The sequence below is a fragment of the Salvia splendens genome, chromosome 5 (genome assembly GCF_004379255.2).
Source record: "Salvia splendens isolate huo1 chromosome 5, SspV2, whole genome shotgun sequence".
NCBI lineage: Eukaryota > Viridiplantae > Streptophyta > Magnoliopsida > Lamiales > Lamiaceae > Salvia > Salvia splendens.
The window spans coordinates 28,044,302-28,071,266 of NC_056036.1; the positions used below are offsets into that span (position 1 = coordinate 28,044,302).

The following is a 26,965-nucleotide window of genomic DNA, read 5'->3' on the forward strand; positions in this document are numbered from 1 at the left end:
CATATCTTCTATCTGATTCAATGTACTACTAAACAGCTCCTAAAATTTGCGTCATCTATGAAATTGAAATATGTCATCGATACGGAGAGAATTTTAACATAACATTTTGATATGTTAAAAGAAAAGGGAAAGAGCAAAGAAAATTTTAAAAATCCAGATTCGTAGAACCAGAAAATTGAGCTTACCAACCCCAGAAATAAATAAAGTAATAAATCGATATTTAACCCACTTCATTTTCTGTTTTTTTTTCAATTTTTGGGTAAGCCAAACCACAGAGAAAAGGTCAAACTGTCGATGCGATGTACTCAAAGACTTCGCCATTTATTAATTTCAAAACCTAATTTAATGACAACATCTAATTATTAAGTTATTAAAAAAATAATATAGTGAGTGCTTTAGAAATCAGCAATAATATATGCTTAATATAAATATCTATCCATTGAAGTCTCCAAATGCTGCCATTGTTGTCCACTACTTTTATTCGTTGCAAAGGTTTGTGAGATATGTGTGTGAGAGAGAAAGGGGAGAAGGTAGAGATGGAGAACTGGAAGAACTTGATGCATGCATGTTGGAAAATGAGATACAAACTTGTTGGGCGAAAATTACACGGAAAATAAAACAACGAAGATTACACGGAAACAACTGAAAATTACACGAAAAAAAAACCGTGGAAAGCGGTAAGCCGAGTCGAGGAGTCCTCTTTCCGCAAGACGAGATACGCCCCGGAAGTGCTATCGGTTTGGCGTGTCGTCCCCAAAGATAAAACGGCTTCGTCTCTGAAGTAGCAGCACCGCTAGCAGCAGAGCTCCGGCGAACGGGAGTAAGGTGGGGGTAGAGCTTCGACGGGAAGATTATGCAGAGAGGGAGAGAGCGTGTATGCAAGAATGTTTGTGTATGTTTTGTATATAATGCAATGCATGCATGCCTATTTATAGGCCAAGTCCACCCGCAGGGGCATTGATGGAGTCAACAGCCATTATGTGTGTCATGATGGCTTGACTGTAACCGCCGGGGGTTATTGACTGGTGCACTAGCCATTGGGAGCTGAAGAGACACGACGCACCTGGACATGCTACACGGCAGGATACACCATGGACTGTCGGGGTCCATCGGGGACCTTTTGTGTCTCGTTATGCGTCGGGGTCCAGCGGGAACATGACGTGGACCAGACCCGTCGGGGATAGCGTGGAGTCGGGGGTGGTCTAAAAAGAATAAGCGGGTCTTGAACCACGCTCAACGACCAGCTCCAAAGAACAGCTCAAAGACCACCCAAAGACCAATTGCCAAGATCCAAGATCCAAGGCACCCGACACCCGGCGCACGGGTCACGGTGCGCAGTGCGCGGCTCGCGGGCAGGCGACGGCGGCACGCGCGTGTGGGCTCTGTCACCCGTCTTGTTCCACGATAATTATTATACATAATAATTTATCTTATTAAATACTTCATCAAAGAAGTTTATCATCTCCGATGTGGGATAACTAACACTTAGTTAATTAATTCCTTAGTTTTTCCCATAGCTCATTTTTAGCTTTAATGTGACCAACTTTAATATATTATTTCTCACTCACCGGGAATCGGCTTTGAGAAAATGAATATACTACGGTCATCTACTCGGAACGTAGATCGTCGCTATTGCATTTAATTTCACAAAATCAAATGCCTTGTAACATTTATTATTAGACAAAGTCGTTTGACCAAGCAAGATTCCAACAATGTATTTGTGACGATATTTCTGTCAAATTTCGCATCGTTGCTAGTAAATCCGACTATTGCAGACGTTACCATGGAAGTTGTGTGCCTTGGAAAAGATGAATGTTCACTCTCCATTTATCTCTCCGGCTTCCAACAGGCTGTATGTCTCTCTCTTTTTCTTTTTTTTTATTATCAAATGAATAGAAATTTAAAAGCTTACGATACGATAGATTCGAACCTGAAACCCATAGTTTTACATTAATCACTTTATCACTAGGTCAACACAAGCACACATGTATCTCTCTCTACGAATGTATGTGTCACGCCCGCATTTCCTATTATAGAATACACGGTTGATAGCGACTAGGGGAGGATTAAAGAAGCGGGGAAGAAAGGGGAAAACAGCACAACTCGACCATAGCTCGAAACAAATGGGAATAGCTCGAATAAAATCAGAGTATCTCAACAATCAACAACTCAAAAATGAACGATACAAGAACTCAAAAGAATGACAACTACTCAGTGGAAGCATTTGAGAGAAGGAATATGACACATGTGAAGGCATGGCACATTCTAGACACTTAAATTTATTCAACGGTCTTGCTCAACACCGATCGCGCCCGTCACGCTCAACCTGCACATTTTTAAAAAGAAATGCAGGGTTGAGTACTTGTTGTACTCAGTGAACACATGCCAAAATAATTTTCATAAAATATTGTGTCAGCATTTAAAAGTGAACTCGGGGTTTTATTAAAGGCCAAGTCACCAAAACATTTTTCTCGCTCAAAAGTATGGCTGCAGCCCATTTTTCTCTCTCCTCGTACCATATCTGAACCTCATATGTGAAACGAGAACATGGCCACATTCTCGATCACTGGACCGGCCAACTCGAAAGATAGCGCACGATCCCCTCTGTGTACACTAGCTTGAATAGGGACTCACTCCCTAGACAAACCCGGATTCGATTAAACTCATAACTTCTAGTAGGGACTCACTTCCCACTAGGGCGATCGGATAGGCATATCCTCAAAAACAAAATACGGCATGACACAATATATTTGGAATTTAAGCTCATAACTCATACTTGAAAGATATTGCGTAAATTTAAAAGTAAGCCTACACAATAATGTAGGATAGAAAGCCCACAAAATATTTAGTTAGAAAGCCCACCTCGTTCGTTTAATTTTCTGAATTTAAATTCCTTACTTCGACTTCAATTTTGTCAGTGGAGAAAATCCGTTCTTAAGTCCACGCTTCCCTACTTTCAATTATCCCCTTTGGCCCAACAAATATAATTACTCCAGGCCCAAAACATATCCGGCTTGACCCAAGACAACTAGCTCCCTTCTTCATTTTATTTTTCGTATCAGCCAACTAATCCTAATACTCCAACTGTAGGCTCTATCCAGCCCAATTATACTTTAGGCCCAAAACAACTCTCCTGCTCTTACGTCAACTCCATTCTTCCACAATTTCATATTCCTAAGTTGACTTCAATTTGAAGCTCTTGTACCACCGCATGTTGCTTCTTTTTCCTCCATATCGGCACTCCTTCCATCGCTCTCCTTCTCCACTCTAATTCACTCTCAAAAGCTCCTTCTCTCCGGCAAAACTCGGCACCGCCGCTGCCACCGTTCTTCGCCAACGCAAGCTGTTGTCCACCGACGCGAGGTGCTGCATCAAGCACCGCCGTCACCACCCTATCTTTCCCTCATCTCCTTCAACCTCACTGCAGCACCGCCCCTCCATCGCCGCCGCCTCTGCCTCCTCCGTCGCTCAGTCTGTCGAAACTGCATCGCCGTTAGTTTTTTGCGGTCTTACCCACAGCCGTTCAGATCTGAATCGTGGCGAGTCTCTGTCAATGCCTTCCTCGCGCTGCTGCTGTCCCTCCTTCGTGACGCCGCTGCTGTCTACTGCTCATGTAGTGGCATCCACCGCCGTCTCCTCTTCTCTCTCTTTCGTTGACTGTCGGCGGTGCCATCACCAACTTCAGAAACACCGTTGCTGCCATTCGAAGCCGCCCGGAACTACCGAACAGTTGCTGCTGCTCCCCGTCGGGTCGTCGTCGTTCGCCTTCTCCCTCCTACCTCAGCGGCAATCGGCGCCGCCGCTTCTCTCCTTTCTAACTCTCTCGGTTTTCTTCTCTAACTCTCTAACTCTTTGTTTAGTTGTTACTGAATTTATGTGTAGAAGATCGTGGGATTAATTGGATATATATATAGGCAAAACTGATAGATATTGATGGACTTGGTGGTTGGAGAGATTTGAGATAACTACCATAGATTTGATATTGAATAGTGATAGATATCCTTATATTAGAATTAAGAGTATTAATTTTGGGCTCAAAGAAGGAAGAATTAAAAAGTTCTGAGCTCATGATAATTGGATTTCAAATTGGGCTAGGAAAGAATAATTGTTTGGCTCAAAAAGTGAAATACTTCTCTCGACAAATAAATAAAGGCAAAAAAAAATTTCAGATGCGTAACGACGCCCTTTGGAGAATAAACAAAAAGTCGGGGTGTTACAATCTACCCAACTTAACAAAAATTTCATCCCGAAATTTGCTTTAGTCATTCGAATATAGAATTTCTCCATCATCATGTCTTTCACCCACTTTCGTGTTCAAAACTTCATTTCGTCTTCGTTATCTTCCTCTTCTTGAAATTTTCTTCGTATTCTTTCTGATCTTATCATTTAGGGAAAACTATAGGAAATAGTAACTATCATACTATAGATAAAATGGTTTGCACCAAGCTTGCTCCAAAGTTTCACGCAATTCCAAGAAAAAGTTTCATGGTCCACCGACCTCCATTCGCACTCTCGATCTCCTTGCCTCGTCGTGCCTTGACAAATTAGGGATTCACACCAAACTTTCAGATTCTCGTTCGTTTTCATCACTCGGGAAAGTGATAGATTATCTCAACTTAAAACTACGGTTCATGCGTATTCAATCTAGCCTATAACATAAGCACTCTATGTTCGCAACACTCTTCATCATCTCACATCTCAACATTCATCACATTTAAAGTCTTTCATACTTCAAATAACAAGTATAATACACAACACATCGCTTCCCAAAATACAACGCTATCACATTTCACATCTACTTTCAAAACAAACATTTTCTTCAAAACTCACACTTTTTCTTCAAAAGTCAAAAGTCTTTACTTTCAAACTTTAAAAGGTTTTAATGCTAAACAAAGCATCTTCATAAAACTCACTTATCTTAAAAAATTTGAACTATCTTTCTCACTTTAAAACTCAAACTCGAAATCAAACTCATAATTTCACTTCAAAACTTGTTCTTTTCTTAAACATCAGAAAATAATATTCTCAATTTGAAACCAATCCCTCGCGGAAAGATTTTACTCCCTCGTTCTTAAAAAAAATTTCTTCTCTTTCATTCTAAAAAATTCTCTCATTTTCCTTTCTCCAAAACTTTCTCATAAAAACATTCTAAAAAAACAAGTTACCTTTTTCTCGGTTGAGTGTGGCGAGTCGGGATGTTGAGCCTTCAATGCATAATTATTATCATTATTATTATTATCATTATTATTTTAGTCTAGCGAAACAAGTCTAGACTAAGTCAGAAAAAGACTCTCGGGTCTAGAGCGGAAAGAAAAATTGCTCTGATACCACTTTGTCACGCCCGCATTTCCTAAGGATAAAATACACGGTTGATCGCGACTAGGGAGGATTAAAGAAGCGGGGAAGAAAGGGGAAAACAGCACAACTCGACCATAGCTCGAAACAAATGGGAATAGCTTGAATAAAATCAGAGTATCTCAACAATCAACAACTAAAAAATGAACGTTATCTCAGCGATACAAGAACTCAAAAGAATGACAACTACTCAGCGGAAGCATTTGAGAGAAGGAATATGCCAAGACATGACACATTCTAGACACTTAAATTTCTTCAACGGTCTTGCTGAACACCGACCGCGCCCGTCACGCTTAACCTGCACATTTAAAGAGAAATGCAGGGCTGAGTACTTGATGTACTCAGTGAACAAATGACAAAATAATTTTCATAAAATATTGTGTCAGCATTTAAAAGTGACCTCGGAGTTTTATAAAAGGCCAAGTCACCAAAACATTTTTCTCGCTCAAAAGTATGGCTGCAGCCCATTTTTCTCTCTCCTCGTACCATATCTGAACCTCATATGTGAAACGAGAACATGGCCACATTCTCGATCACTGGACCGGCCAACTCGAAAGATAGCGCACGATCCCCTCTGTGTACACTAGCTTGAATAGGGACTCACTCCCTAGACAAACCAGATTCGATTAAACTCGTAACTTCTAGTAGGGACTCACTTCCCACTAGTGCGATCGGATAGGCAAATCCTCAAAAACAAAATACGGCATGACACAATATATTTGGAATTTAAGCTCATAACTCATACTTGAAAGATATTGCGTAAATTTAAAAGTAAGCCTACACAATAATGTAGGATAGAGAGCCCACAAAATACTTAGTTAGAAAGCCCACCTCGTTCGTTTAATTTTCTAAATTTGAATTCCTTACTTCGACTTCAATTTTGTCAGTGGAGAAAATCTGTTCTTAAGTCCACGCTTCCCTACTTTCAATTATCCCCTTTGGCCTAACAAATATAATTACTCCAGGCCCAAAACATATTCGGCTTGACCCAAGACAACTAGCTCCCTTATTCATTTTATTTTTCGTATCAGCCAACTAATCCTAATACTCCAACTGTAGGCTCAACCTAAATTAGAATTAACATATATATCCAGCCCAATTATACTTTAGGCCCAAAACAACTCTCCTACTCTTACGTCAACTCCATTCTTCCACAATTTCATATTCCTAAGTTGACTTCAATTTGAAGCTCCTATACCACCGCTTGCTGCTTCTTTTTCCTCCATCTCGGCACTCCTTCTATCGCTCTCCCTCTCCACTCTAATTCTCTCTCAAAAGCTCCTTCTCTCCGGCAAAACTCGGCACCGCTGCTGCCACCGTTCTTCGCCGACGCAAGCTGTTGTCCACCGACGCGAGGTGCTGCATCAAGCACCGCCGTCACCACCCTATCTTTCCCTCATCTCCTTCTACCTCACTGCAGCACCGCCCCTCCGTCGCCGCCGCCTCTGCTTCCTCCGTCGCTCAGTCTGCCGAAACTGCATCGCCGTTAGTTTATTGCGGTCTTACCCACAGCCGTTCAGATCTGAATCGTGGCGAGTCTCCGTCAATGCCTTCCTCGCGCTGCTGCTGTCCCTCCTTCGTGACGCCGCTGCTGTCTGCTGCTCGTGTAGTGGCATCCACCGCCGTCTCCTCTTCTCTCTCTTTCGTTGACTGCCGGTGGTGCCATCACCAACTTCAGAAAACATTATTGCTGCCATTCGAAGCCGCCCGGAACTAACGAACAGTTGTTGCTGCTCCCCGTCGGGTCGTCGTGGTTCGCCTTCTCCCTCCTACCTCAGCGGCAATCGGCGCCGCCGCTTCTCTCCTTTCTAACTCTCTCGGTTTTCTTCTCTAACTCTCTAACTCTTTGTTTTGTTGTTACTGAATTTATGTATAGAAAGATCGTGGGATTAATTGGATATATATATAGGCAAAACTGATAGATATTGATGGATTTGGTGGTTGGAGAGATTTGAGATAACTACCGTAGATTTGATATTGAATAGTGATAGATATCCTTATATTAGAATTAAGAGTATTAATTTTGGGCTCAAAGAAGGAAGAATTAAAAAGTTTTGAGCTCATGATAATTGGATTTCAAATTGGGCTAGGAAAGTATAATTGTTTGGCTCAAAAAGTGAAATACTTCTCTCGACAAATAAATAAAGGCAAAAAAAATTTTCAGATGCGTAACGACGTCCTTTGGAGAATAAACAAAAAGTCGGGGTGTTACAATCTACCCAACTTAACAAAAATTTCATCCCGAAATTTGCTTACGTCATTCGAATATAGAATTTCTCCATCATCATGTCTTTCACCCACTTTCGTGTTCAAAACTTCATTTCGTCTTCGTTATCTTCCTCTTCTTGAAATTTTCTTCGTATTCTTTCTGATCTTATCATTTAGGGAAAACTATAGGAAATAGTAACTATCATACTATAGATAAAATGGTTCGCACCTAGCTTGCTCCAAAGTTTCACGCAATTCCAAGAAAAAGTTTCATGGTCCACCGACCTCCATTCGCACTCTCGATCTCCTTGCCTCGTCGTGCCTTGACAAATTAGGGGTTCACACCAAACTTTCAGATTCTCGTTCGTTTTCATCACTCGGGAAAGTGATAGATTATCTTAACTTAAAACTACGGTTCACGCGTATTCAATCTAGCCTATAACATAAGCACTCTATGTTCGCAACACTCTTCATCATCTCACATCTCAACATTCATCACATTTAAAGTCTTTCATACTTCAAATAACAAGTATAATACACAACACATCGCTTTCCAAAATACAACGCTATCACATTTCACATCTACTTTCAAAACAAACATTTTCTTCAAAACTCACACTTTTTCTTCAAAAGTCAAAAGTCTATACTTTCAAACTTTAAAAGGTTTTGACGCTAAACAAAGCATCTTCATAAAACTCACTTATCTTAAAAAAAATTGAACTATCTTTCTCACTTTAAAACTCAAACTCGAAATCAAACTCATAATTTCTCTTCAAAACTTGCTCTTTTCTTAAACATCAGAAACTACTATTCTCAATTTGAAACCAATCCCTCGCGGAAAGATTTTACTTCCTCATTCTTAAAAAAAATTTCTTCTCTTTCATTCTAAAAAATTCTCTCATTTTACTTTCTCCAAAACTTTCTCATAAAAACATTCTAAAAAAAACATGTTACCTTTTTCTCGGTTGAGTGTGGCGAGTCGGGATGTTGAGCCTTCAATGCATAATTATTATCATTATTATTATTATCATTATTATTTTAGTCTAGCGAAAAAAATCTAGACTAAGTCAGAAAAAGACTCTCGGGTCTAGAGCAGAAAGGAAAATTGCTCTGATACCACTTTGTCACGCCCGCATTTCCTAATGATAGAATACACGGTTGATCGCGACTAGGGAGGATTAAAGAAGCGGGGAAGAAAGGGGAAAACAACACAACTCGACCATAGCTCGAAACAAATGGGAATAGCTTGAATAAAATCAGAGTATCTCAACAATCAACAACTCAAAAATGAACGATACAAGAACTCAAAAGAATGACAACTACTCAGCGGAAGCATTTGAGAGAAGGAATATGCCACGTGTGAAGACATGACACATTCTAGACACTTAAATTTCTTCAACGGTCTTGTTCAACACCGACCGCGCCCGTCACGCTCAACCTGCACATTTAAAAAGAAATGCAGGGCTGGGTACTTGATGTACTCAGTGAACACATGCCAAAATAATTTTCATAAAATATTGTGTCAGCATTTAAAAGTGACCTCGGAGTTTTATAAAAGGCCAAGTCACCAAAACATTTTTCTCGCTTAAAAGTATGGCTGCAGCCCATTTTTCTCTCTCCTCGTACCATATCTGAACCTCATATGTGTAACAAGAACATGGCCACATTCTCGATCACTGGACCGGCCAACTCGAAAGATAGCGCACGATCCCCTCTGTGTACACTAGCTTGAATAGGGACTCACTCCCTAGACAAACCTGGATTCGATTAAACTCATAACTTCTAGTAGGGACTCACTTCCCACTAGGGCGATCGGATAGGCATATCCTCAAAAACAAAATACGGCATGACACAATATATTTGGAATTTAAGCTCATAACTCATACTTGAAAGATATTGCGTAAATTTAAAAGTAAGCCTTCACAATAATGTAGGATAGAGAGCCCACAAAATACTTAGTTAGAAAGCCCACCTCGTTCGTTTAATTTTCTAAATTTGAATTCCTTACTTCGACTTCAATTTTGTCAGTGGAGAAAATCTGTTCTTAAGTCCACGCTTCCCTACTTTCAATTATCCCCTTTGGCCCAACAAATATAATTACTCCATGCCCAAAACATATTAGGCTTGACCCAAGACAACTAGCTCCCTTCTTCATTTTATTTTTCGTATCAGCCAACTAATCCTAATACTCCAACTGTAGGCTCAACCTAAATTAGAATTAACATATCTATCCAGCCCAATTATACTTTAGGCCCAAAACAACTCCCCTACTCTTACGTCAACTCCATTCTTCCACAATTTCATATTCCTAAGTTGACTTCAATTTGAAGCTCCTATACCACCGCTTGCTGCTTCTTTTTCCTCCATCTCGGCACTCCTTCCATCTCTCTCCCTCTCCACTCTAATTCTCTCTTAAAAGCTCCTTCTCTCCGGCAAAACTCGGCACCGCCGCTGCCACCGTTCTTCGCTGACGCAAGCTGTTGTCCACCGACGCGAGGTGCTGCATCAAGCACCGCCGTCACCACCCTATCTTTCCTTCATCTCCTTCTACCTCACTGCAGCACCGCCCCTCCGTCGCCGCCGCCTCTGCTTCCTCCGTCGCTCAGTCTGCCGAAACTGCATCGCCGTTAGTTTTTTGCGGTCTTACCCACAGCCGTTCAGATCTGAATCGTGGCGAGTCTCCGTCAATGCCTTCCTCGCGCTGCTGCTGTCCCTCCTTCGTGACGCCGCTGCTGTCTGCTGCTCGTGTAGTGGCATCCACCGCCGTCTCCTCTTCTCTCTCTTTCGTTGACTGCCTGCGGTGCCATCACCAAATTCAGAAACATCGTTGCTGCCATTCGAAGCCGCCCGGAACTACCGAACAGTTGCTGCTGCTCCCCGTCGGGTCGTCGTCGTTCGCCTTCTCCCTCCTACCTCAGCGGCAATCGGCGCCGCCGCTTCTCTCCTTTCTAACTCTCTCGGTTTTCTTCTCTAACTCTCTAACTCTTTGTTTTGTTGTTACTGAATTTATGTATAGAAAGATCGTGGGATTAATTGGATATATATATATATATATGCAAAACTGATAGATATTGATGGATTTGGTGGTTGGAGAGATTTGAGATAACTACCGTAGATTTGATATTGAATAGTGATAGATATCCTTATATTAGAATTAAGAGTATTAATTTTGGGCTCAAAGATGGAAGAATTAAAAAGTTTTGAGCTCATGATAATTGGATTTCAAATTGGGCTAGGAAAGAATATTTGTTTGGCTCAAAAAGTGAAATACTTCTCTCGACAAATAAATAAAGGCAAAAAAAAATTTCAGATGCGTAACGACATCCTTTGGAGAATAAACAAAAAGTCGGGGTGTTACAATCTACCCAACTTAACAAAAATTTCATCCCGAAATTTGCTTACGTCCTTCGAATATAGAATTTCTCCATCATCATGTCTTTCACCCACTTTCGTGTTCAAAACTTCATTTCGTCTTCGTTATCTTCCTCTTCTTAAAATTTTCTTCGTATTCTTTCTGATCTTATCGTTTAGGGAAAACTATAGGAAATAGTAACTATCATACTATAGATAAAATGGTTCGCACCTAGCTTGCTCCAAAGTTTCACGCAATTCCAAGAAAAAGTTTCATGGTCCACCGACCTCCATTCGCACTCTCGATCTCCTTGCCTCGTCGTGCCTTGACAAATTAGGGGTTCACACCAAACTTTCAGATTCTCATTCGTTTTCATCACTCGGGAAAGTGATAGATTATCTCAACTTAAAACTATGGTTCACGCGTATTCAATCTAGCCTATAACATAAGCACTCTATGTTCGCAACACTCTTCATCATCTCACATCTCAACATTCATCACATTTAAAGTCTTTCGTACTTCAAATAACAAGTATAATACACAACACATCGCTTTCCAAAATACAACGCTATCACATTTCACATCTACTTTCAAAACAAACATTTTCTTCAAAACTCACACTTTTTCTTATATTAGAATTAAGAGTATTAATTTTGGGCTCAAAGATGGAAGAATTAAAAAGTTTTGAGCTCATGATAATTGGATTTCAAATTGGGCTAGGAAAGAATATTTGTTTGGCTTAAAAAGTTAAATACTTCTCTCGACAAATAAATAAAGGCAAAAAAAAATTTCAGATGCGTAACGACATCCTTTGGAGAATAAACAAAAAGTCGGGGTGTTACAATCTACCCAACTTAACAAAAATTTCATCCCGAAATTTGCTTACGTCCTTCGAATATAGAATTTCTCCATCATCATGTCTTTCACCCACTTTCGTGTTCAAAACTTCATTTCGTCTTCGTTATCTTCCTCTTCTTAAAATTTTCTTCGTATTCTTTCTGATCTTATCGTTTAGGGAAAACTATAGGAAATAGTAACTATCATACTATAGATAAAATGGTTCGCACCTAGCTTGCTCCAAAGTTTCACGCAATTCCAAGAAAAAGTTTCATGGTCCACCGACCTGCATTCGCACTCTCGATCTCCTTGCCTCGTCGTGCCTTGACAAATTAGGGGTTCACACCAAACTTTCAGATTCTCATTCGTTTTCATCACTCGGGAAAGTGATAGATTATCTCAACTTAAAACTACGGTTCACGCGTATTCAATCTAGCCTATAACATAAGCACTCTATGTTCGCAACACTCTTCATCATCTCACATCTCAACATTCATCACATTTAAAGTCTTTCTTACTTCAAATAACAAGTATAATACACAACACATCGCTTTCCAAAATACAACGCTATCACATTTCACATCTACTTTCAAAACAAACATTTTCTTCAAAACTCACACTTTTTCTTCAAAAGTCAAAAGTCTATACTTTCAAACTTTAAAAGGTTTTGACACTAAACAAAGCATCTTCATAAAACTCACTTATCTTAAAAAAATTTGAACTATCTTTCTCACTTTAAAACTCAAACTCGAAATCAAACTCATAATTTCTCTTCAAAACTTGCTCTTTTCTTAAACATCAGAAAATACTATTCTCAATTTGAAACCAATCCCTCGCGGAAAGATTTTACTTCCTCGTTCTTAAAAAAAATTTCTTCTCTTTCATTCTAAAAAATTCTCTCATTTTCCTTTCTCCAAAACTTTCTCATAAAAACATTCTAAAAAAACATGTTACCTTTTTCTCGGTTGAGTGTGGCGAGTCGGGATGTTGAGCCTTCAATGCATAATTATTATCATTATTATTATTATCATTATTATTTTAGTCTAGCGAAAAAAGTCTAGACTAAGTCAGAAAAAGACTCTCGGGTCTAGAGCAGAAAGAAAAATTGCTCTGATACCACTTTGTCACGCCCGCATTTCCTAATGATAGAATACACGGTTGATCGCGACTAGGGAGGATTAAAGAAGCGGGGAAGAAAGGGGAAAACAGCACAACTCGACCATAGCTCGAAACAAATGGGAATAGCTTGAATAAAATCAGAGTATCTCAACAATCAACAACTCAAAAATGAACGATACAAGAACTCAAAAGAATGACAACTACTCAGCGGAAGCATTTGAGAGAAGGAATATGCCACGTGTGAAGACATGACACATTCTAGACACTTAAATTTCTTCAACGGTCTTGTTCAACACCGACCGCGCCCGTCACGCTCAACCTGCACATTTAAAAAGAAATGCAGGGCTGGGTACTTGATGTACTCAGTGAACACATGCCAAAATAATTTTCATAAAATATTGTGTCAGCATTTAAAAGTGACCTCGGAGTTTTATAAGAGGCAAAGTCACCAAAACATTTTTCTCGCTTAAAAGTATGGCTGCAGCCCATTTTTCTCTCTCCTCGTACCATATCTGAACCTCATATGTGAAACGAGAACATGGCCACATTCTCGATCACTGGACCGGCCAACTCGAAAGATAGCGCACGATCCCCTCTGTGTACACTAGCTTGAATAGGGACTCACTCCCTAGACAAACCTGGATTCGATTAAACTCATAACTTCTAGTAGGGACTCACTTCCCACTAGGGCGATCGGATAGGCATATCCTCAAAAACAAAATACGGCATGACACAATATATTTGGAATTTAAGCTCATAACTCATACTTGAAAGATATTGCGTAAATTTAAAGTAAGCCTTCACAATAATGTAGGATAGAGAGCCCACAAAATACTTAGTTAGAAAGCCCACCTCGTTCGTTTAATTTTCTAAATTTGAATTCCTTACTTCGACTTCAATTTTGTCAGTGGAGAAAATCTGTTCTTAAGTCCACGCTTCCCTACTTTCAATTATCCCCTTTGGCCCAACAAATATAATTACTCCATGCCCAAAACATATTAGGCTTGACCCAAGACAACTAGCTCCCTTCTTCATTTTATTTTTCGTATCAGCCAACTAATCCTAATACTCCAACTGTAGGCTCAACCTAAATTAGAATTAACATATCTATCCAACCCAATTATACTTTAGGCCCAAAACAACTCTCCTACTCTTACATCAACTCCATTCTTCCACAATTTCATATTCCTAAGTTGACTTCAATTTGAAGCTCCTATACCACCGCTTGCTGCTTCTTTTTCCTCCATCTCGGCACTCCTTCCATCTCTCTCCCTCTCCACTCTAATTCTCTCTTAAAAGCTCCTTCTCTCCGGCAAAACTCGGCACCGCCGCTGCCACCGTTCTTCGCTGACGCAAGCTGTTGTCCACCGACGCGAGGTGCTGCATCAAGCACCGCCGTCACCACCCTATCTTTCCTTCATCTCCTTCTACCTCACTGCAGCACCGCCCCTCCGTCGCCGCCGCCTCTGCTTCCTCCGTCGCTCAGTCTGCCGAAACTGCATCGCCGTTAGTTTTTTGCGGTCTTACCCACAGCCGTTCAGATCTGAATCGTGGCGAGTCTCCGTCAATGCCTTCCTCGCGCTGCTGCTGTCCCTCCTTCGTGACGCCGCTGCTGTCTGCTGCTCGTGTAGTGGCATCCACCGCCGTCTCCTCTTCTCTCTCTTTCGTTGACTGCCTGCGGTGCCATCACCAAATTCAGAAACATCGTTGCTGCCATTCGAAGCCGCCCGGAACTACCGAACAGTTGCTGCTGCTCCCCGTCGGGTCGTCGTCGTTCGCCTTCTCCCTCCTACCTCAGCGGCAATCGGCGCCGCCGCTTCTCTCCTTTCTAACTCTCTCGGTTTTCTTCTCTAACTCTCTAACTCTTTGTTTTGTTGTTACTGAATTTATGTATAGAAAGATCGTGGGATTAATTGGATATATATATATATATATGCAAAACTGATAGATATTGATGGATTTGGTGGTTGGAGAGATTTGAGATAACTACCGTAGATTTGATATTGAATAGTGATAGATATCCTTATATTAGAATTAAGAGTATTAATTTTGGGCTCAAAGATGGAAGAATTAAAAAGTTTTGAGCTCATGATAATTGGATTTCAAATTGGGCTAGGAAAGAATATTTGTTTGGCTCAAAAAGTGAAATACTTCTCTCGACAAATAAATAAAGGCAAAAAAAAATTTCAGATGCGTAACGACATCCTTTGGAGAATAAACAAAAAGTCGGGGTGTTACAATCTACCCAACTTAACAAAAATTTCATCCCGAAATTTGCTTACGTCCTTCGAATATAGAATTTCTCCATCATCATGTCTTTCACCCACTTTCGTGTTCAAAACTTCATTTCGTCTTCGTTATCTTCCTCTTCTTAAAATTTTCTTCGTATTCTTTCTGATCTTATCGTTTAGGGAAAACTATAGGAAATAGTAACTATCATACTATAGATAAAATGGTTCGCACCTAGCTTGCTCCAAAGTTTCACGCAATTCCAAGAAAAAGTTTCATGGTCCACCGACCTCCATTCGCACTCTCGATCTCCTTGCCTCGTCGTGCCTTGACAAATTAGGGGTTCACACCAAACTTTCAGATTCTCATTCGTTTTCATCACTCGGGAAAGTGATAGATTATCTCAACTTAAAACTATGGTTCACGCGTATTCAATCTAGCCTATAACATAAGCACTCTATGTTCGCAACACTCTTCATCATCTCACATCTCAACATTCATCACATTTAAAGTCTTTCGTACTTCAAATAACAAGTATAATACACAACACATCGCTTTCCAAAATACAACGCTATCACATTTCACATCTACTTTCAAAACAAACATTTTCTTCAAAACTCACACTTTTTCTTCAAAAGTCAAAAGTCTATACTTTCAAACTTTAAAAGGTTTTGACGCTAAACAAAGCATCTTCATAAAACTCACTTATCTTAAAAAAATTTGAACTATCTTTCTCACTTTAAAACTCAAACTCGAAATCAAACTCATAATTTCTCTTCAAAACTTGCTCTTTTCTTAAACATCAGAAAATACTATTCTCAATTTGAAACCAATCCCTCGCGGAAAGATTTTACTTCCTCGTTCTTAAAAAAAATTTCTTCTCTTTCATTCTAAAAAATTCTCTCATTTTCCTTTCTCCAAAACTTTCTCATAAAAACATTCTAAAAAACATGTTACCTTTTTCTCGGTTGAGTGTGGCGAGTCGGGATGTTGAGCCTTCAATGCATAATTATTATCATTATTATTATTATCATTATTATTTTAGTCTAGCGAAAAAAGTCTAGACTAAGTCAGAAAAAGACTCTCGGGTCTAGAGCAGAAAGAAAAATTGCTCTGATACCACTTTGTCACGCCCGCATTTCCTAATGATAGAATACACGGTTGATCGCGACTAGGGAGGATTAAAGAAGCGGGGAAGAAAGGGGAAAACAGCACAACTCGACCATAGCTCGAAACAAATGGGAATAGCTTGAATAAAATCAGAGTATCTCAACAATCAACAACTCAAAAATGAACGATACAAGAACTCAAAAGAATGACAACTACTCAGCGGAAGCATTTGAGAGAAGGAATATGCCACGTGTGAAGACATGACACATTCTAGACACTTAAATTTCTTCAACGGTCTTGTTCAACACCGACCGCGCCCGTCACGCTCAACCTGCACATTTAAAAAGAAATGCAGGGTTGGGTACTTGATGTACTCAGTGAACACATGCCAAAATAATTTTCATAAAATATTGTGTCAGCATTTAAAAGTGACCTCGGAGTTTTATAAAAGGCCAAGTCACCAAAACATTTTTCTCGCTTAAAAGTATGGCTGCAGCCCATTTTTCTCTCTCCTCGTACCATATCTGAACCTCATATGTGAAACGAGAACATGGCCACATTCTCGATCACTGGACCGGCCAACTCGAAAGATAGCGCACGATCCCCTCTGTGTACACTAGCTTGAATAGGGACTCACTCCCTAGACAAACCTGGATTCGATTAAACTCATAACTTCTAGTAGGGACTCACTTCCCACTAGGGCGATCGGATAGGCATATCCTCAAAAACAAAATACGGCATGACACAATATATATGGAATTTAAGCTCATAACTCATACTTGAAAGATATTGCGTAAATTTAAAAGTAAGCCTTCACAATAATGTAGGATAGAGAGCCCACAAAATACTTAGTTAGAAAGCCCACCTCGTTCGTTTAATTTTCTAAATTTGAATTCCTTACTTCGACTTCAATTTTGTCAGTGGAGAAAATCTGTTCTTAAGTCCACGCTTCCCTACTTTCAATTATCCCCTTTGGCCCAACAAATATAATTACTCCATGCCCAAAACATATTAGGCTTGACCCAAGACAACTAGCTCCCTTCTTCATTTTATTTTTCGTATCAACCAACTAATCCTAATACTCCAACTGTAGGCTCAACCTAAATTAGAATTAACATATCTATCCAGCCCAATTATACTTTAGGCCCAAAACAACTCTCCTACTCTTACGTCAACTCCATTCTTCCACAATTTCATATTCCTAAGTTGACTTCAATTTGAAGCTCCTATACCACCGCCTGCTGCTTCTTTTTCCTCCATCTCGGCACTCCTTCCATCGCTCTCCCTCTCCACTCTAATTCTCTCTCAAAAGCTCATTCTCTCCGGCAAAACTCGGCACCGCCGCTGCCACCGTTCTTCGCCGACGCAAGCTGCTGTCCGCCGATGCGAGGTCCTGCATCAAGCACCGCCGTCACCACCCTATCTTTCCCTCATCTCCTTCTACCTCTCGGCAGCACCTCCCCTCTGTCGCCGCCACCTCTGCCTCCGCCGTCACTCAGTCTACCGAAACTGCATTGCCGTTAGTTTTTTGCGGTCTTACCCACCGTAGTTCGGATATGAATCGCGGCGAGTCTCCGGCAATGCCTTCCTCGCGCTGCTGCTGTCCCTCCTTCGTGACGCCGCTGCAGTCTGCTGCTCGTGTAGTGGCATCCACCGCCGTCTCCTCTTCTCTCTCTTTCGTTGACTGCCGGCGGTGCTATCACCAACGTCAGAAACACCGTTGCTGCCATTTGAAGCCGCCCGGAACTACCGAACAGTTGCTGCTGCTCCCCGCCGGCTCGTCGTCGTTCGCCTTCTCCCTCCTACCTCAGCGGCAATCGGCGCCGCCGCTTCTCTCCTTTCTAACTCTCTCGGTTTTCTTCTCTAACTCTCTAACTCTTTGTTTTGTTGTTATTGAATTTATGTGTAGAAAGATCGCGGGATTAATTGGATATATATATATAGGCAAAACTGATAGATATTGATGGATTTGGTGGTTGGAGAGATTTGAGATAACTACCGTAGATTTGATATTGAATAGTGATAGATATCCTTATATTAGAATTAAGAGTATTAATTTTGGGCTCAAAGAATGAAGAATTAAAAAGTTTTGAGCTCATGACAATTGGATTTCAAATTGGGCTAGAAAATAATAATTGTTTGGCTCAAAAAGTGAAATACTTCTCTCGACAAATAAATAAAGGCAAAAAAATTTTCAGATGCATAACGACGTCCTTTGGAGAATAAACAAAAAGTCGGGGTATTACAGTATGTTTGTGTAAGTTAATAAGATAGGAAGATTATGAGAAAGAAAATATTATCACTTTATCGGTAATGTCCATTTATAGTTTGTTAAGAAAATTATGGCATGCATTGAAGAACACATACAAGGAATTGATTTATATAATTTTCAGTCATAAACATGTTTCATTGGGGTAATTTATCATGTTAAACGTAACCTGAATGTTTTTAATGGTAGAGCCCTTTTTTTCTTGTTAGTTCCTCTCCAAATAATTACTCCCCCGTATCGGAGAAGATGACTCTTTCCTAGGATATATGTAGAGATGTCAATCGGGCCAGCCCATTGGGTTTCGGTCCAACCCGCTCGGGTTGCGGGTCAATCGGGTGCGGGCTAATCGAATTGTGATTTCTTTCGAGTTATAAAAGTACAACCCTAACCCTAAAAGCTCGGTTTTCAGGCTAGCCCAACGGATTAATCGAGTTGCTACCGATAATATTAACATGCGATCAATCCAATAAATAATGATGAAAAATAGTTATATTTATAAAATGTAAAATATATAATTATGATAAATTTGAGATATATGCTTAAACACAATCATAAACATGGTCAAATACTATTTAAGATATTTTTTGAAATTTTAATGCATGTTTTTAGAAATTTAAATATTTTTTAGTGAATTTAAAGTTTTTAATTTATTTATCAATTTTTATATTAATAAAAATTTAATATAATATTTGTATATTTAATATAAAATTGAAAGTTATTTTTTTAGATATCTATATTATAAAATTAATCAACGAAGTGTTTAATTATGAGTAAAAATATTGAATAATATAAATTTTATCGGGTTTTCGGACCAGCCAAACGGATTTTGGGGTCTGGCCCTAACGGGTTGCGGGTTAATCGGGTGCGGGCTAATCGAGTTTTAATTTTTTCGAATTAGAAATTTCCGGCTCTAACCCTATGAATTTTGCGGGCTATTCGAGCCAGCCAACAAGTTGCGGGCTACACTGACATCCCTAGATATATGAGATGTTAGACAGTCTTATTTTAAAGAGTTTAAATAAAAAGAGAAACTGTTAATAATATTTTAATATAAAAACATAAATCAAAGTAAACTATAAAAAGGTTATTGGATATTTTAAATTAAAAAGATAAATCAAATAAACTATAAAAAGGTTATTGAATATTTAAAAGTAGAAGAGATAACTAAAATAATATAGATATAAAAGTGGTTGAATATTTTAACTATTTTAATTTCTAAATAAATAATGGATCTTTATTGGGACAAGAATAAAATAAATCGTGTTTAGTGGGAGGAAGGAATAATATTAAGATGTTTTAATAGAAAAAAAGTTAATGATTCCAGTATTTATATAGGATTATAATCAAAACTGAACGATATCTTAGTGCAAAACACATTTATGTCATTCTTAGAGTCCTCTTCTAATGCTTATAACACCATAATCCAAAAATAAGATTAAATCTACATCTTTAAATTTTAAAATGAGTGGATGAGATTAAAGCTCACAAATTTCAATAAATAGTAGACAAAATATCAACAAAAGAGTAATATCGTCATTATGTTTTCATATGATAATTTTTGTGAGTGTTTTTTTATATCAACATATTGTATTACAAATATCAACTATATGACATAAGAATATCAACACAAGTACAAGAAAATATTAACACAATTTTATTGATATTTTACCTACATTATATTGAGATTTTGCATACACTATATTGAGATTTTTTTTGCATTTGTTGATAAAATCTACTTATCAACATGTAAAAAATTGAAATATAGTTAATCAAATTTCATCACCCGAACATCGTCGGAACTTATGCAATTGAGATCTCGTTGGAATCCTTATAAAATTATCTTTAATTTGATATATTTTCTGCGAGAGAATTTTAAGATGATTTTGGTGAGAGAGAATTGACATTAATAATTTGGAATTGCTAATTAGTTAGCAATTGATAACTCCCCTAACAATGTTATATTTACTTTGACTTTAGTTTAATTTATAAATTTTGAATTGAAAATTTTACTTTGACTTTAGTTTATTTTATAAATTTTGAATTGAAAATTATGGAAGTCAATTTTAAATCATTTTAAATAATTCTTTCTTAAACGACATATAAACTAACTAACAATAACCTATGTGTTTTAAAAACTAACTAACAATAACCTCCGTGTTTTAAAAAAATCCTCCGTGTTTTGATTCTTTATTCGACAGATTGAGTTTTGTATTTATAATCACCCTATATACACCTATGTATATATTAATAAAATAAAATATTAGATTAGTTACATGATAATTGTTATGATATCTAAATAGAAATGATTGGCGTAATTAGTATAGTTTGCTTAATAATTAAAGTCCAATTGCCGACAAATATGTATCTTATATTCCACTAAGAGCATCCGCAATGGAGCGGACGATGACGCGCCCGAGCAATTGCGACTTATAATAATTTATTGGAGAAAAAAAAGAAGTTTTTTGTAAAACATTTTTTCCTTTTCCTTTTCCTCGGGCGCGCCATCGTCCGTCACTGTGGGTGTGCGGACGATGCCCGATGCATCGTCTGCGCCATATAGATCGTCTGCGGATGATGCACCGCGTTTTTCATTTTTTTCGAATTTTTTGTCTATCGTTTCTCATTCTATTTTTCATACGAACATTTCTCTCATCTCTCACTTTCCATACGAATATTTCGGTAATCTCTCACAAACAAAAATGAACCACGACGACGACTGGAGTACCTCGGAGGGCGTTAGTCGGACCTTGACGCGAACCTTATTTGATGCCGTTAATGACGCAATGACGGATTGCTTAGCCGAAATGCAGCGCGAGAAGGAGGAGGCGGCGGCGGAGCAGATCCCCAGGCCTATTCGACGTTGGACATTTGTCCGCCGTTACCACGTCGTAGCTCAGGAACGTCTATTTGCAGACTATTTTGCCTAGCAACCACGCTAGGGCCCGACTGTTTTTCACCGACGGTTTAGAATGCATCGTTATCTTTTTCTCAGCATTGTCCAGACGTTGGAGTCACGTGATGAATACTTCCAGTATCGGGAAGATGGCATCGGTAGACCCGGACTTACGTCATTGCAGAAGTGCACGGTTGCACTCCGGCAGTTGGCCTACGGCACCACGACAGACATGTTCGACTAGTACCTTCACGTTGGGGAGACAACTGGCCGCGAGTGCCTGAAGAGATTTTGTAGGGGAGTTGTGGAGGCTTACAGCGACACATATTTGCTAAAGCCGACTGCTGTGGATTGTCAGGGCATGATGAAGATGCACGAGACGGCGCACGGCTTTCCTGGGATGCTAGGGAGCATCGACTGTATGCACTGGGAGTGGAAGAATTGTCCGAGGGCGTGGAGAGGCCAATTTACTAGTGGATACAAGGGCAGTCACTCGACGATGATCCTCGAAGCCGTCGACTATCGGCTCTGGATCTGGCATGCTTACTTCGGTGTAGCGGGGTCGAACAACGACATCAACGTCCTCAACTCATTCACCCTCTTCACTGAGTAACGCAATGGCAACGGCCCGGCCATCGAGTTCACTGCCAACAGGCGCCAATATCACATGGGGTACTACTTGGCCGATGGCATATACCCAAGGTGGCCTGTTTTTCTGAAGACGATCAGTTGCCAAATGGGTGAGAAGAGAGTTTTATTTACGCTAAAGCAGGAGGCGGCGCGGAAGGATGTGGAGCGGGCATTTGGTGTGCTCCAATCACGATGGGCAATAGTGAAAGGGCCGGCGCGTCTCTGGTTCAAGGAAGTCCTCGCCAATGTCATGTATGCGTGCATAATCTTGCACAACATGATAGTCGAACACGAAGTTGGAAGCGTCACCGATTGGGCCGATGATGAAGGTGGATCTAGCTCCAGCAAGACGACCACGCCCCACGCTCGAGGATTACAAACGAACTTCAATGAGGTTCTGTCTAGACAGGCCTCAATACGCAACCAACAAGACCATGCTCAGCTCATGAACGACATGGTTGAAGAAGTTTGGGCTCGTAACCGCCATCATTGAGAATGCGTATTTTTTTAATTCGCATTGTAATGTATTAATTTTAAATGAAATGAAGGTTTTTTTTCTAATTTTTATAGTTATTTAAATATTCAAATAAAGAAAATGTTTGGGGCGGCCTTTAGAGCGGCTTATAGGGCGACTCACTGCAAGTGGAAGGGTAGGAGGATAAAATGATGATGTGGCGGTGCATAGGGCGCCCTATAGGGCGCCCCATTGCTAAGGGCATCCACAGTGGGGCGCCCTAAGGGGCGCCCTAAAGCCCGCCCTATGCACCGCCACTTCAACATTTTATCCTCATGCCTTTCCACCTGCAGTGGAACGCCCTAAGGGCCGCCCTATAGGTTTTACCCGGCCATACTGGGTACGAATCCGTACTGAAGTAGGGGTCGTACTGCTTGTTGTCGTCGAACGACCGATATTCGCCAGGTTGTGTACCCGGCCACCGTGCGCCATCTCTAAAAATCGGGCTACCAGGACTTGAGTATCCACCGGAATCCATTTTATAGCGTAATTTGAGAGTTGAAAAGTGAATCGTAAGTTACAAATGAAATCCGATGATGGGGTATTTATATAAACAAAATTTTCGAATTAAAAAAAAAACGCGTTGCATCGTCCGCACCATCGTCCGCGTCGCCCACTGTGGGCGGATGATGGCGCGGACGATGCCCTATTGTCCGCACTTCGTCCGTGGACTAAGCTTAGGGCACGGACGACGCATCGTCCGTCGTCCGCGCACCCGCAGTGGCGGACGATAGCGCGCCCGATGCATCGGGCGCGCTATCGTCCGCCCCATTGTGGATGCTGTAATGCTCTAAGTCTCGAACATGAATTTAAATTCAGGGTTGGCTGAAGTGGGAATCAAAATTTTGTAACCCCAAAGTGTATTTTATATTCCACTTACATCAAACTCGATTTATAACACCACAATTGGTTATTATAGATTTTAATTACACTGTACTATGGCTCCACTTGCTTGGTTTTCTATTTTGGATTTAGCTCCAAGCAAATTTGGTTTAAAGCTAGAACTTTTTATTCAATTTGCTAGTTAGCGTAACTCTGAAATGGACATGGTTTTCAAGTTGGGACGAAGTGGGATTCAAAATTTCGCAATTAATACCATAATTAATTACGAATTATATTTTACTAGGCTCGACTATTTCGGTTTTCTAGTTTGGATCAAGTTCCAAGTCAAAATTGATTATACATATGTTGTTTTCGTTCATTTAAGAAACTATGCAAAAAATTTAATTGATCTAAAGAAAATCCACTATGATGCTAAATATGGAGTAAAACACAAATAAATGCAGATTGCAGGATTGGCGTCTGTGTTTATGATGCCATTGATTGGGAATTTATCCGACACATATGATCGAAAACTGTTGCTCACAATCCCTTTAACCCTCGCAATCATCCCTTTTGGTACATATACTTTTCTATTCCGACCATTAAAATAAGAATTGAGAACCATATTAGTTCGTTGATTCATTAATATCAGTTTACTGATTGGTGATACTGAAAGCCGGCAGCTAATATGTTTTGTGATTTTAACTAATACTATTAGTGAATCAACGAACTTGATTGGTTCTCAACTTAATATGGTTCTTATTTGATCACAACTCGATGAACATATTTGTGCGTGTAGTAATATTGGGTACGAAGAGGACAACAGAGTTTTTCTACGTGTACTATGTTGTGAAGACTCTAACATCCACGCTAACGGATGGTGGCACCATCTGCCTCGCGCTTAGTTATATGGTACCTCCTCGTCCATTCTATGTCTAAACTCGTCAAATTTTTTCTTGTGTAATAAATCATGTATTTGGTTTTATTAGGCCGATAATGTATCCGAGGGGAAGCGTGTGTCCGCATTTGGGATATTCTCCAGTGTGGTCTCAGCAGCAATGGTTTGTGGAACATTAACTGCTCGAATTCTCCCCACAGATCGTATATATCAGGTAGCGGCCGTTGTAGCCATTGTGGCAGCAGTTTACATGAGAATCTTTCTTGAGGACGATCGAAGGATGGCCCACCTTCCCAACGACGGTGTTGAGCAGCCAATGTTGAAGTCCACAACTGAAGAAGAAAGAAACGAGTCGTTGAAGACCACAGATTTGATGAAGTTGCCAAAGGACATGTATCGTTTGTTCAAGACTAGGTGTGAAATTTGACGAATATTCGATAATTGATTGAGGGTGCTGAAGCCCCCCTTAACATCGTTTTTACGTATTTGCAGCAATACTGTCTCATTGGCCTCGTTCGTTGCCTTCTTTAACAGCCTTGCTGAGGCAGGGATTGCTGCTTTCTTGATGGTTCCCTCTCTTACCCTTTCTCTTTTTCGTTCTCTCTCTCCCTCTCGTGGTTAGTTCTAATTCACGAGCTCTTCGCTGCGCAGTATTTCTTAAAGGCGCGGTTCCATTTCCAGAAAGATCAATTCGCTGATATATGGCTTATCACATATGCTGCAGCGACCTTCTCAACCGTATGAGCTCTTCGTTTCTCCAAAAAAGCCTCGTTCCCGGCCTATCTAGTAGCAACATGCTACTGGAATTAGGTTGTTTGGATAACAAGATTCTCCCTTGTTTACAGCATATTTTAAAAGTTAACACCAAGTGTGGGCTCTTTATTACAGATGCTGCTTGACAGCATAGCTTGGGCACCTTGGGTAAGCTATTGATTACATTTGCTAATCTAGATAAAATTTTTATGGGATGAAATAAATAGAAAGGCTTCTTTTTAACTTGTATATGCAGGTCCCTTATGCTTCTGCCTTCTTTGGAATCTTCCTCTTCCTACCAAGTCCAAGTGTAAGTCAAGATTATAGTCCATCTGTCCCTAATAATTTGTCACCATTTGATCTGGTACTAGTTTTAAGAAATGTAATAGAAAATGGGTTGAAAAAGTTTGTGAAATGTGGATACTATTTTTATATAGTACTCCTTCCGTCCCACTTTAAGAGTCTCATTTGAGTTCGGCAAGGATTTTAAGAAATGTAAAGGAAAGTTGGTAAAAAAAGATAATGGAATGTGGTTCCTACTTTTATATTTTAATTTTTTATAATAAAATGTGAGTGAAATGTGGGGCCTATTATATTTATGAAATATTAATTTTTGGGGAGGGACAAATCTTGCACTTACTGAATTCATTCAAATCTTGCAGATAAGATGCATCATTTCAAGAAAAGTGAGGGCTCATGACCAGGTGAGCCTACATAGTAATGGAGTAGGGTTGCACTTATATTTTAGCTTACACATTTTCTAATTCACCAATGTGGGATGGTTCGAACACCAACAATAACCTTGCACATGCTATATCATTGATGAGAAATTGTTCATCAGGGATGTCTTCATTAGCTAATGTCGTCTCTCCATTAATCTTTAGCCCTCTCTCTGGTAATTACTTCAACTACTTTTCTTCCCCAAATAACTACTACATGTGTAACGTGTTTCAGCTTTGTTCCTTTCCGGCGACGCCCCATTCACTTTCCCCGGTTTTAGTATCTTGAGTGTTGGCCTCGCCTACGTAAGATTTCTCCGTTTTAGTTCATGAAATGCTATACTCATCGTATCTAATCGAATAATCTTTTCGTATGTGCAGCTTATTATCAGTATAGTCATCAAGATTCAACCGCATTGCTCAACAAACAACGCATGTAACCACCCATGTTCCTTGGCCTAGTCATTCAAATCAAACATACATACACTCAAGCTTTGTTTTCCTTAAACAATCTACTAAGGAAATACACGCCTTTGTTGTGTCCCTATACTTTTGTTATTTTGGTAAATGTAAATAGAATACGAGTTACACTTTACATTCATTACACTTGGTTTTATTATCAACAATCTCAATCTTTGTCAAATTCTAACATTTCTTTCGTAATTGGTACTATTACTATATAATACTATAAACTAGTAGTATAAGATTAATGTCTTCAGTCTTCACTACATAAATGTATATTCCGGGCCTTATATTCGCTATAAATTCAAATCTGAACTCGTGTAAATAAACATGCTACAATTACGAAATGATCCAAACCAATAAAGCGGAAAAAATGGAAAAGGGTTCACCCATAAAAAAGTGAAGCCCCCAAAGTTTAGATGGAGTTGAAGAAATGAAAGAAATAATTTATGGATAGAACACCACTTTGCATACCAAAGACCTCAACCCAAACTAGGGATGCAACCTTAGGTTACTTTTAGTCAAAGCAACCACCTCATGGTTTTACGTTCTAGCAGAGAGGAACTAGGACACATATATCAAAAATTGGAGAAAAAACTCTCAACGAGGCATCAAAATGAACAAAGCATACTCCATCCGTTCCATAAAACAGGTTATGTTTCCTTTTTCATTGATCCCGTATAAATAGTCCATATTTATTTATGAAAATAATTTTTTTTCTCTCTTACTTTATCAATTATGCATCACATCATCCATTAACACTAATTCAACTATTTTTTCCTCTTATATCTTACT

The 26,965-nt window shown here is 39.5% G+C and overlaps 1 protein-coding gene across 1 annotated transcript; it reads left to right on the plus strand.

The window, feature by feature from the left end:
* The first annotated feature begins 536 nt into the window (after positions 1 to 536).
* LOC121804050 (tetracycline resistance protein, class G-like) lies at positions 537 to 26,041 on the plus strand. Its single transcript, XM_042203601.1, has 12 exons — positions 537 to 567; positions 1,704 to 1,852; positions 23,803 to 23,914; positions 24,138 to 24,250; positions 24,328 to 24,650; positions 24,729 to 24,804; positions 24,888 to 24,974; positions 25,095 to 25,157; positions 25,246 to 25,299; positions 25,652 to 25,692; positions 25,805 to 25,884; positions 25,944 to 26,041. Exons 1-12 carry the CDS (start codon positions 537 to 539, stop codon positions 26,039 to 26,041), a joined length of 1,227 nt encoding a protein of 408 aa, XP_042059535.1.
* The last annotated feature ends 924 nt before the right edge of the window (positions 26,042 to 26,965 follow it).

Bases quoted from the DNA above. Each gene is read 5' to 3' on its own strand.
- LOC121804050 (XM_042203601.1), top strand. From the start codon at position 537: ATGGAGAACTGGAAGAACTTGATGCATGCAT. The intron at 1,853-23,802 runs GTATGTCTCTCT...AAATAAATGCAG, and splicing joins TCTCCGGCTTCCAACAGGCT to ATTGCAGGATTGGCGTCTGT. The intron at 25,693-25,804 runs GGTGAGCCTACA...TGCACATGCTAT, and splicing joins AAAGTGAGGGCTCATGACCA to ATCATTGATGAGAAATTGTT.